General features: G+C 37.0%; 1 protein-coding gene across 1 annotated transcript in view; it reads left to right on the forward strand.

Moving 5' to 3' along the window:
• The window catches only part of LOC118569031 (probable ATP-dependent RNA helicase DDX60), a 102,082-nt gene that overhangs the window by 68,860 nt on the left and 20,228 nt on the right, over nt 1-12,994 (forward strand). The window contains exons 26-31 of the mRNA XM_036166678.1: nt 1,107-1,245; nt 2,510-2,662; nt 4,782-4,886; nt 6,416-6,616; nt 10,678-10,782; nt 11,344-11,485. Of these exons, the coding sequence (XP_036022571.1) occupies nt 1,107-1,245; nt 2,510-2,662; nt 4,782-4,886; nt 6,416-6,616; nt 10,678-10,782; nt 11,344-11,485 (845 nt within the window). The remainder of the gene's footprint in view (nt 1-1,106; nt 1,246-2,509; nt 2,663-4,781; nt 4,887-6,415; nt 6,617-10,677; nt 10,783-11,343; nt 11,486-12,994) is intronic.

Genomic DNA, 12,994 nt, shown 5'->3' on the forward strand with positions numbered 1-12,994 from the left:
GCTCACTCCTACAGGGTCCTGTGTGTTAAGCTGGAAGTAAATTTTGTCTGTTTTCTTTAGCAGTTTTTATTTATTAACAGTGATTTACTTAATAGCTTAAAAAATGAGGCTGAGCAGCAGTGGAACATGCCTTTAATCCTAGCAGAGCCAGGCAGATCTCTGTGAGTTTGGGGCCAGCCTGGTCTACAGAGAGAGATCCAGGACAGGCACCAAAACTTCACAGAGAAACCCTGTCTTGAAAAACAAAAAGCAAAACAAAAACAACAAAAAATTGAGTTGCACAACAATCTATATTACTCTAAGTGCATTAGCATGTGATTTGAAAACATAAGGTTGGGCATAATCATGGCATTTCCTTCCTCATTAAGGTTAATGCTACTTGGAGGTGACATATTCTGGATCTGTGATGTATACCACTATATGGTAGAATGCAAGTGACCTCATCTTCCTATGTTTAGAAATATCTTATTTGCATACTTAAGAGACAAAAAATATGAAGAAAGCATACATGACCCCAGTGATTGTAAAAGCCTGGTACATTTTGGGGTCCTGGAGAATACAGAGTGATTACCTAAGGGTAATCACTGAGAAGGGATATCTGTGTGTGTGCATGCCTTGGTGAAGGGTGGGCACATAAGGAAATCATGAGGAAGAAGAGGAGGGAAGCAAAGTTAAAAGGGTGTGGCTTCTGCTAGATGGTACTCTGGACTTGACCTTTGTTTGCAGTGTCCACCACAAGGAGGAAGGAGAATACCCTTGATTGGCAAAACAGAGAGAAGAGAGCACATACCTCGAACCTGAGTGTGAGAAAGGCTGAGGGGGAGGAAATGGTCATCACATTAGCAAGATGAAGCAAGGTCATCTGGGGAATGGGAAATAATGGAGAAGACCACTGTAGAAAAATGTCACATCCATAATGGCTTTATCTTGATGGATCATAGGCTCCAGGGGCTGATGAGTAAACACACTGGGGCAAGGGACCGAGTCATGATAATATAAATGCAAGAAATAGTGATTCTGGCTGCTAAGCATGACGTAAGGTACTCTGGGCTTCTTGTAGTGATTGGATATAAATATTGATTTCTTGAAATTTTATTCTTATAAAGAGATGAAAAGCCCTCCAGAAGATTGGATGAACGCAGCATGTATGAAGCTGAACGTAATTACCTCCTGAAGAGTCTGAAGAAGAATCTGGCAATTCCTGAGGATTGCACATATGCTGATCCGAAAGCAATAGACAACGAGGTTAGCACCCAGAAGGGACCAGTGCTCCCAGAGAGTGTGTTTTCCCTCAGAAAAGCCTCCTCTTTTCAGACAGTATTAGTCTGAAATTAGCATGAAATTGCTCCATGAGGGAAGTCTCTATGAAGTGGACATGTAGCAGACAGGACCTTTGCTGCACAGAACATTCAAGAACCTTGCAGTGCACACTTAGGATAGGTTTAGAATGTGTCTTGCTCACAAATCACCGAAGTGGCTGTTTTTGCACCATGTCTTCTGTAAAAGTCTGTATATTAGGGTCAGAATTTGTACCCAGGTAGACTAATATATTTAGATACTGATAACATTTTTTTAAAATTAGAGCCTTTCTATATTGCAGCTAAAAATTTTCACTAAAGAATCATCGCGATATTGAAAATTGGTTTAGCCCATCATATTTAATCTTTTTGTCCTTTAAACTATTCCTGTTTAGAGACAACATACTTAACAATACAAACAGTTTCAATGTCATCATACACACACACACATACACACACACACACACACACACACACACACACACACACGCATGCACGCGCACACACACATACATACTCACTCACTCACTCACTCACTCACATATATATTTGTGTGTTTTCATTGTATCATGAATCTTCTTTTGTCAGCTTCATAATCTGTCTAGTTTTTATGACCATGTATGGACACCATTGTTTTAATTGATCTATGACATTTTGTCATGTAGATAACTGTGCAATCAAAATACCTAGGTACTAGTCTTTTATGTTTGAAGACAAACTTGCCCCTTCTCTCCAAGTGTTGATCTTTTTATGTCTTGTAACACGGGACACAACTGGATTTCCTCCATATTACATAGGTATTATTGAGGCCATTAGTATGTCATTTGCAGTGGGAAGTAGGCATTTCTTGACCTTAGGGTATAAAGGTTTTGCTTTCTTTCTAGGGAGAACTTTAGAAAAAATTTCATAGTCACTTCCTCTTATTCAGGTGGGAGTGGGCCACATTCTTATATTTCCCTTGGGGCTGTCTACTACACTGGCAGAGTTTTCTATCCCAGACATGAAGTGAGACTGCCAAGAATTGAAAGGACTTTTCTTGTGGTGACTGTTGTTGCCATAAAACATTCTTTTGTTGTTGATGTGTGGAGCAAAGGCCAAACAGTGGTATCATTTGGCCAAATTATTATGTATTATGTATATTATTTTCATTTAACATTTTTGATTGATTGAAAATTAGATCAGCAATGCTATAAATCTCTTGTTTCTTTTAGTCATTGCAGATGGTGTTCAAGCGAGTGACATTTGAAAGAAAAGGTGCCACACTGAAGATTTTGGCAAGAAAGGGCATTGGCTATCATCACAGCTCCATGAGTGCCAAAGAAAAGCAGCTAGTCGAAATTCTCTTTAGGAAAGGATTCATTAGGGTGGGTCAATTTTTCACTGTAAAATTTGAAATTGTGAATATATGAAGCAGAATGTTCATGAAATGAGGAAATATAGCCACCCCTTTACTTTTCTACCCTCGTGTAGCTATGCCTCTTTGTTTACTGACTGTAGCATCTTTTCATATGTGCCATGTCATTTAACTGGGGAAGAAGGTTTGACTGGTGTCACTCACTCCATACCCTTACACAAGGAAACGAAACATGTCTATGCTGATCAGGGTGATGTATCTTTCTCTTTTGTTATTCTATGTAGGGTTTGTTGATGTGGTTTTGCTACAAATATTCTTTCCAGGATTTGGAGGGTGTTTCTATTTTACTTTGGGGCAGATTCTTTTCTAATGTGGTAGCTGAAATAAGAGCACAGATATCTGCTTCCTCAGGCCTTAAGCTTATCTCAGTAGAACTTGTAGATATGTCAGAACTGAGTTTCTGATGGGAGACAAGAGAAAGATTGCCATAAACAACTTTCAAGCCAGATCCTTACTGTGTTTTCTTTAGTACATTTTGGGAAGGCTTATGCAATAATCTAGACAGGTACACAGAAGGCCCTTAGATCATTATCAAGAAAAACTGAAGTAATATTTAAAAATTGGCCCTGACTACTAAAAATTGTCAACCATATATTTTATGTGCCATAGGCTAAAAGAAAGAGAGTATGGAAAGAAGAGAGAAAAAAAGAGAAAGTGACATGGCTAAAATAGTATCTGACTGTAGTTTCCTAGTCACTAATAAAGTGATGAATAACTTGATGGTATAGGACAGCCACAAGGGAAACAGTAATAGTTTCATCAGAGAATACATTTTAGGAAGGCATTTGTCCTGTTCATTTTTAAATATAAATCTCCTACTTTCTCAGTGTTTGTGCTTGTTAAAGAGATTTGAATAAAAAGCATTTAGTAAGTAGCATGTTTCACTTTGACAGAGGCATAAGCCTCAGTTACAAAACAATTAGAAAACATTACTTCACATCTTTAAACTTCATCATAAACCAGAGCACAAACAGCCATTAATCTAAAGAGATAGTGTAGAGGAATTTTTCTTTAGACTGTCAGTTCACAAAAAAATGATACAGGAGACTTATTAATTATGAAGGCTTGGCCTATAGCTTAAGCTTGTTTCAACTAGCTCTTATAACTTAAATTAACCCATTCATATTAATCTACATTCTGCCATGTGGTGTGACTTCTCTTTCATCTTGTACCTTCTGTTTCCTCTCCATGTCTGGCTGGTGACTCCAGCTTTCTTTTTCCCAGAGTCCTCTCTGTCCCCAGAAGTTCTACCTAACCTCAACCTATCTAACTATTGATCATTTGGCTCTTTATTAAACCAACAAGAAGGCACCTTGCCAAAAACACATCTTCAAAATGTACAAAATGACGATTCTACAACAAGATAGGACAAGTCAATGTATACTAACTACATCAGGAAAAAATGAGCAAGAAGTTATATTATTTGAATAAACATCATATTCTTTTCTGTTTCTGATTAGTGATCCTGCAAATTCACAACAGAAAAAGAAAATGTACCTTGTTCGTATGTCATTTCTCAATGAACTTTAGTAGATCAAATAATTACCAAGAAGTAGGCTTGTAAAAGATTTATTGCCCTTTCAGAGAGAAATTCCTCTCCTAATATTTTACTTACCATGTTTATTGTAATACTTAATCCCGTGTAGATGTTCTACTTGGCTCTGGAGATACAACAGTGAATGATGCTTTGACTTTAGTATTTGAAGAGAAAACAAAATCACAATGATATTGAGGAACATTGAGGGAATAATGCAAAGAGCAGAGAGATAGATGGTGATGACAGAAGATAAGTATTTTAGATGTGGTCTTGAAGTTCCTCTGTGATATTTGCACCACACAGTTAAGGTTAAAGTATATATTTCTTGCAAAGTGATGAGTATTATAATGATTCTATTAGAGAATGTGCTTCCTGTGTTTTCAAATTAAGAAGAAACATTATGTGATTCATCTCCCTCGCTTGTTCATTGAAGTTTTATTGGAATTTCAATATAGTTTTTAGTAATTACATGGAAATACTTGTATTCTACAAAAATGCCAAAATGTGGAATCACTGTTTTGTTCCTTTTTAGGTGGTGACAGCTACTGGAACACTTGCTTTAGGAATCAACATGCCTTGTAAATCTGTGGTTTTTGCTCAGAACTCAGTCTATCTGGATGCTTTAAATTTCAGACAGGTATTATAACACATATTAACTTAATGTATTAATACTGCATAGTCATGAAAGAGTAAAAAAATACTTTAACTATAATTTAGTAACATACTCCAGTTCATGGCAGAGCACTGTAGGTGATTGTCTGGCATTGAATAAGCACAGACTACAAGATTATGTGACCACTGCTAATCATGTGTATGATCTTGGATAAGATATCCAATCTATTCTCCTATCTGCATAATCTGAGTGATCATTACTACCCCATGACATGCACACAAACTAAATAAAGCAATTTACAAAAAAGGATCCACATAAAAATTATTGGGAAACATTTACTTTCTCATTTAATGAGCATGAATTTTCTACTCTGGAGCCATCTTTAATACTTTTCTTGAATCTTGATAGACAATCTGTTTCCAAACCAACTTCTGTACTCTCCTGTGGTGTTATTTCATTGCTTCCCCACAATCTATGCATTCATTATTGCCATGCTCTGCCCAGCTCCAGACACAGACCTACCTGTGGTGGTAAGGTAGTGAGAAAAAGACAAATACACAGATATACAGAAAATATGGGATCAGGTGGATATGGCTATCTGATGGAGAAATTATATCACTTGGAAGCTCAGTGTGTTTATTATATACAGTTGAACAGAGAAGTGGGGTTACTGCATATAGTTGAACAATGAGGCAGTTTAGCTAATATTAGGCTGAGTTTCTGTAGGGGAGAAGTCTTCAGGCACAAATATCTGGGAAGAGAAAGCAACAATGGACAGTTTCTGTGTTAACATCCAAACATGGATCAGAGGAAGAATTTTCAGTCTCATTGGGGTATTAAAGGGGACTTCACCATTCCCGTGGGATTGAGGCATTGGGTCCTTGACATATCCGTTCCTAGATTAATTATATACATTCCTATAGGACTTCATTCATTTCATCCAAGGCTTCCTCAGCTCCCCATACATTTGTCTTTCACCACAAAGTCTTGACATTGTATATTAAAGCATTTTCCTTGCTTTTGATTCTCCTTGTTCTGTAGATAATAGACATTTTCTTCATAGAGTTTACTTTCTCAGAAATGTTTGGTCAATATTTTTGCTCACAGCTTCAAATGTAGCTATATCCACTAACATTCAAATCATATGGAACATGTATAATTAATATTAATACTACATTATCATGTAGTGTTATAATATATGTTGTATCACAAAGTATATAACATTATACATCATAGATAGAATATTTTTATCAAGTAAGGAATTGCCAGGAAGTGACAATTAAATATTTTATAGCACATAATATATTCACAGTATTAGATATATGATTTTATAAATAGGTGTAGTTTTATACAGCATTATACAAATACTATAATTAATGACAGATATATTATTTGAAGTAGCTGTGCTTCAGATGCGATGAATTTTTTAGATATTTCTTAACTCCTAGGCACAGCACACTTGCTCCAAAGCAGTATAAATGGCTTAGTTCTTTATATTCTCTTAGGAAAAACACTTAGGTGATTCTCACAGCATGATTCTACTCTGTTTCCAGATGTCTGGTCGGGCTGGAAGACGAAGGCAAGACCTTCTGGGTGACGTCTACTTCTTTAATATTCCACTGCCTAAAATTAAAAAACTCATAAAATCCAAAGTACCTGAGCTGAGAGGACAGTTTCCTCTCAGTATCTCACTCATCCTAAGACTCATGCTGCTGGCCTCTAAGGCAGATGACCCAGAGGACGGCAAGGCAAAGGTGCTGTGTCCCTGTGATCAGACCTCTGTCTTCACCAGTGGCTTGGCTGAAGTCAGCTCTCCTGTGCTGTTATCGGGATTTTGATGCTTCTCAATGTTTTCTAGGGAGGGGTGGAGGAAGCTGGGGGAAATGATGATAAGTTTTGTTTGTTTCCATTATCAGACAGAATTTGTGAATGAGTGGGAACTAAGGTGTTTCCAGGATCACTGTCTTCTAGCATGATAGACAACATAGTCTTGTACTGCAGGGTGCCAGCAATCATCTGTTTCTATTATTTGGAAACAAGAAGATTTTTTTTTATAATTGTAAAGAAGCAGTTTATTTTTCATAAAAAACCCAAGTTCATTAAAAGTGTTTAGAAAATGTAGAATGTTGAAAAACAAACAAACAAGCAAACAAACAAAAACCCCAAACCAAATAAAAAACTAGACTCATGCCTAGTTCTACCAAAATGATCATATTATTATTTTGGTTTTTGTTTTTCAGACATTTTTTCCAAGATATGATTAGACATTTTATAAGGGTGTAAGTAAGTGGACATCAAAACATAATCAGAACATTGTCTTGATGCTTTAGTGTCAGATAAAACTGAATCTGAGATAATGACTTTGAAACTCACAATTAGATGATTTAACTTCCATTTTTGTGACAATACACTGTTAAAAAAAAAAAACTTGTGTTCATTTTCCGTTGGCTGTAACATAATACCACAGGTGGAGTGAATTACGAAGAAAAGAGGTTTGTTTTGGCTCATGATTCTGAGGTTAAGTGCTGAAGGGTATTGTCTAGTGAAAGACTTTCTTTGATGTGTTCCAAGTCACAGGACATCGCATGGTAATCAGGAAGCATGCAGGCCTGTCTGTCATCTCCCACTTGTTCCTCTTGTAAAATCAATGAGGATTCCATCATGGGAACCTTCTACTATTAGGACTCCCTCTAGTTCTAGTCACTTTCCTAAGTCCCAGCCCTCAATACAATAGACAGCATGGAGATTAGATTTCAGCATGATCTAGGGACCACATTCACAACACAGCAGGACCTATTCTTCTCTATTTCTGTGTATTAATTATAAGCAGTTAAATTAGATGCTGCTTAGTAAAGTGAGAATTCTGGGATTTTCCGAATGGGTTTGCTGGCTTTATAAAGCTTTGTTTTGGACCAAAGTTTCTTCATTTTTGAGTTTTTTCAAAATGATTTCTCTCTCCCCTTCTTTCTCAACTGTTCACTCTCTCCCTCCTTCCTCCTCTCTCTCTCCATCTCTTTTTCCTTCTCTTTCATTCTTTCTGTGTGTACATATGTCATGGCACACATGTGGTAGCCACAGAAGAAATTGAGATCGATTTGCAGGAGCCTGTTTCCCTCCTTCTCCATTCTGGGTCCTGGGTATTCAATTCTGGTTGTACTTACTGGTGACAAGTTTACCCACTGAGCCACTATATTGGCCTGTTTTCCAGTTCTTAATTTTACTTCTCTATATAGACAAGTACATCTTCTAATAAGACTTATTTTTATTATTATTTTAATTTAATATTATAAAATATTTTAATTTACTTATTATGTGGAATTCAGAAGACAACTTTGTGGATTCTGTTTTCTTCTTCTACCTTTACATGGGTGCAAATGATCAAACTCTAGTTTCCAGGCTTGTACACAAGCACCTTTATCTGCTGATCCCTTAATATTTTTTCAGAGAGTTAATTGGGGGATTCATTTTCTTGTGTTTTGGCATATTTGAGAAGAGTGGTATGATGTCTTTGTTTACTGTGTCCACTTTCAAGTGTGGGCAGAAAATCTCCAGAGTCTGCTTTTTTAAACTATGTATTGTTTGTACAAAATGATGGTTTTCCTCATGACCCTTCATGAGTGTACATTATATGCTTTACATATCTCCTCAATGTCTCTGATGTACTTCTCCATCCCTACCATGGGTCTCCTTCCTCATCCCAAACACTCTCTCTTCTACTTTATACCATATATGTTTAATCTAGAGATTTAATAAGAGAAATCATCCATCACAATGCCCTGGCTACCTCTTAGCCTACAATATTGGGTGTTTCATAGAACACACTATTTCCATCTTCTAGCTATGGCAACCAGGCTAATCTCTACTGGCAGTCTTTGGAAGAGACTGACTGCTCCAAGACCATCTCCAGGGTATAAAAAAAAAAAAATCCATGAATATGGCAAGGGCTAGACTTTTTCTTTCTGAGGGGTAAATAAGGAAACACACTCCTTCTGATGGTAACTCTCCTTTACTTCATCTTAAAAATCTCTCTGAAAATCTGTCTTCACATAGCTACATACCTTCATACTTCTTCTTTACACAGCCACATCTCTCTTCTATACACCTTTATTCTCTCTACTCTGCTACATTCCTTCACACACTACTACATCATTTACTCACTCTTTACTAACTCACTCACTCACTCTTCTTACATCTCACTTCTCCTCCTGAATACTCAGCTACAACTCCTTTTCAGCGCGCTCGCGCGCGCGCACACACACACACACACACACACACACACACACACACACACACACAAACTCTGGACAATTATATATTACAGTTTCAGGGTCAGACCCATTCTCATAACACATGATAAGTCACACAGGAATAAGTTTTTAACTGTCTGAGGGAAAAAGAATCTTACACTGAGGGTCATTTCTTTCATTCTTCTTCAGCTCTAATTTTATAGCTCCTCTCCTCCACATGGCTATAAACATTTCTAACAGCAGACTCTTTGCAATACTAAGAAAAGTTACAAGGCTCCCTCTCAAGGACATAGCACATTCCTTCAGAGATAATAAGGAGCAAAGCTATTTACCATGCAACAAATAGGTGGTGACATGGTGCTTGGCACTTTCTTGGCCAGTGGCATCCACAGTTAGCTGGACATAAAACTATTTCTCTCTGGAATTGGTTAATTGATTAGTTGTTATTTGTGACCTAAATATCAAACAGTTAGTTGAAGCTTGAGTTTTATATCATAAACTGAGGTTAGAATGTTCACAGAAAGTGTTAATTGCTAAAGGGTCAGAGCAGGTGAATGTTGTGAGTCTTGTTATCAGCTGCCATTGGGGGAAGCTCAGGGCCATTTAGGTCTGCTTTATTCCCTGAAGGACTTTGCTTCAATAAAGCCAGACACTTCATAATTTTGTCCTTGAATATAATCTGTGAAAGTCCTGCTTGTGATCTATCCACAGAGATACTTCATCTGGTCAAATTGCCCTGTCAATAAGCTAATTATGGAGAACAGGCTTCTAAGTATCTTATAGTTCATGTGAAACAATAGATCTAGTAGTGAAGCATACTTTTAAATATTTCTATTCATCAAAACTGTACAGCTTAATGAGAAGTTATCTTTCTGACCATCCACAGCTATATGTGCCCATAACCATGGGATGACATGTACACATTACGTGAAAATGCATGGTAATGGGGAGATACCAAGATGTTTTTGCACATGTGAAATTACAGACAGGAGAAACAGTTTTCAGAGTCTGTGGCTTTGCAAGCCTTGCCTGACAGGGTTCCTCTATCAGAAAATATTTCGTCTGGTGGGTTGACATCTGGATTATCGATTGCTATCTGCTGTAACTGTGTCATGGCCTATGACCAGGGAGCAAGCATCCAAACACATGAGCCTATGAGGCTATTTCCATTCCAACTGCCACAGTGCTCTTTTGTGTGTTAAAGGATATATGCACTATGTTCAATGATGTCATATATGATGAAGGAAATGGTATTGTATTCAATCTAATTGAACTTTTTATATTGCTGCTGTATCTTATTATACTAGTCATTTCCTATACAGTGGGTGACCAAGAACACCCCTTTTCCTTGTGTGCCATAGTCAGAGGAGACAGAGTTTGGAAAGGAGTAAAGTGGTAAAGGGGGGAACCCACATGGTTCACTGAGCTCTAGAGGTATGGTGCTTGTATTTCATATTATAGATGCATAATAATATATATATATATTATATGTAATTTAGCCTGTGTTATCTCTTTCAAAGACATTTCATTCACTTAATGTTGCTAAATCAAAACACTTTTCTTTGTAGGCACTGTCAGTGCTAAAGCACTCATTGCTGTCCTTCAAACATCCCCGAGTCACAGACATGTTAAAGCTCTACTTCTTATATTCTTTGCAGTTCCTGGTGAAAGAGGTAGGATCCAACTCTTCCCTCTCTTTCCCTCTCACTGTTTTGTGTGTGTGTATGTGTGTGTGTGTGTGTGTCTGTGTGTGTGTGTAATAGATTTGCTATCTAGATTTTCTAAAAGTAGCAGACTTGATTTTTTTTTAATTTTTTAAAATTTTAATCTACATATGTGTTTGTATGAGTAGTTGTCATGTGTGTAGGTGCCCATGGAGAGACAAGAAGAGGGCATGAGAAAGCCTGGAACTGGAGTTGTAGCCAGCTGTGAGACACTCAATGTGGATTGTGGGAAACTGAGGTCAGGTCCCCTGGAAGAGCAGGAAGAGCTGCTGACTGCTGAGCCATCTCTCCAGCCCTAGATTGTTGTTTTTAACCATATTACACTATCACAGTCCTTAGAAGACAACACCCAATGAGTACTACTACTTGTTATTCATGTAATTATTAAAATTGGGCCAGTTAATAGTTGCCATCTTGTTGATATGTACTATTTTAAACTGATAATGAATTCGCTACTTGTTACTCACTGTGTGAGTGGAGCCAAACTAACCAATGCCTTTTGTTCTTTAGGGATATATAGATCAAGAAGGTAATCCTACAGGGTTTGCCGGCCTGGTGTCACATTTACATTACCATGAACCATCTAATCTTGTTTTTGTCAGTTTTCTTGTCAGAGGTCTTTTCCATAATCTTTGTCAGCCAACTTATAAAGGTAAGTTTGAGGGCTGTGTTGTCTGTGTGTGTGTGTGTGTGTGTGCACCATTGAAATAATATTATCATATCATACGGTGTATAAATAATATATCATTATTAGTATATAGGCATATATAAATAATATATGGTATAATGTGATATATATTATATACATGTAAAATTATGTATATGTGTGTGTGTGTGTGTGTGTGTGTGTGTGTGTGTGTGTGTGTGTGTAAAATCTTCCCATGGTGGGAAAAAAAACCTGATAGATTTATAGAAAACTAGAACTTCAGAAACACATTTACTCAATAATCACTTGAGAGAGCATCAGTTAAGTACAATAATGTATGCATGAAAATCTTGTTATTCACTTTAACTAAAAGTTTAATAGTAAAAAGGAGAATGAGAATTCTTACAAATGAGACAAAGTTAAATAAGTACTAAAAGAGGTTCTATTTCATGACAATGATTTTAAAATATTCACTACAGCAAGTTGTAACTTGAAGTGTGTTGCCACTAGAATTCTGAACATACTGAACAATATAAAATATTTATAAAATATCCCCTCGTAATTAAGTATAATATATGATCAATTTTGAAGAATAGCACAGGAAAGTGTAGTGTAGTAGGTAGTCATCCCACCCTTGGCCTGGAAGTTCCAACCCCCATTGAGGCTTCAGTAATGGTTATGCCCACAAGTCGGGGCTGAGGGAGGAAGCTGAAGACCCATGATTGAGAGGAGAGGTCTCTCTTGGTTCTGGGACCCTGGATGCTGGAGGTAGACCGAGCAAAGTTCTCCAGAGAACACTGTCGGACTGCACCATACCTTTGCCAGACCCTACAACTTACCCCTTCATTTGTAAGTTACCCCACAAAATAAACCTCCCTTTTAACTACCTGGAGTGGCCTAATAATTTCATCAATAGGAAAGAATTGTTAAAATATAAAGCCCAAAATTCTACCCACAGATAATCACTATTAATATCTATTAATGTTATCTGCAACACTATTTTCTTTGAATATAACTGTAAAGTATACATTAATAATTAATCAATAGTTAATTTCATTAATTATGTGTTCAAGGTCAATTATACATATTAAATTTTGCCTATATTGGGCAAAATCTTTAAAATAAATCCCATATAGCTTTTATGGAAAAACCTTTGGGTTTTATGTTTCAAAATAAATTCTTTTTCTTTATTTTTTGGTTTTTCCAAGACAGGGTTTCTCTGTAGCTTTGGAGCCTGTCCTGGACTATCTCTGTAGACCAGGCTGGCCTTGAACTCATAGAGATCCCCCGCCTCTGCCTCCCAAGTGCTGGGATTACAGGCGTGCCCACAACCACCAGGCTCAAAATAAATTCTTTACACAATGTTTCTTAAGTAAATATTGCCCTCCCTTAATATTCGTGCTTAATGCTGTGATATTTCCTGGTGCATGGTGCCTTCAATGCCTCCTGCTTTGTCATCTGTCACTAGCTGATGAAAATACTTGGCTTTGCACAACTGTGGTCTTTATCTTTTAA

This window comes from Onychomys torridus, chromosome 17, assembly GCF_903995425.1.
Source record: "Onychomys torridus chromosome 17, mOncTor1.1, whole genome shotgun sequence".
NCBI lineage: Eukaryota > Metazoa > Chordata > Mammalia > Rodentia > Cricetidae > Onychomys > Onychomys torridus.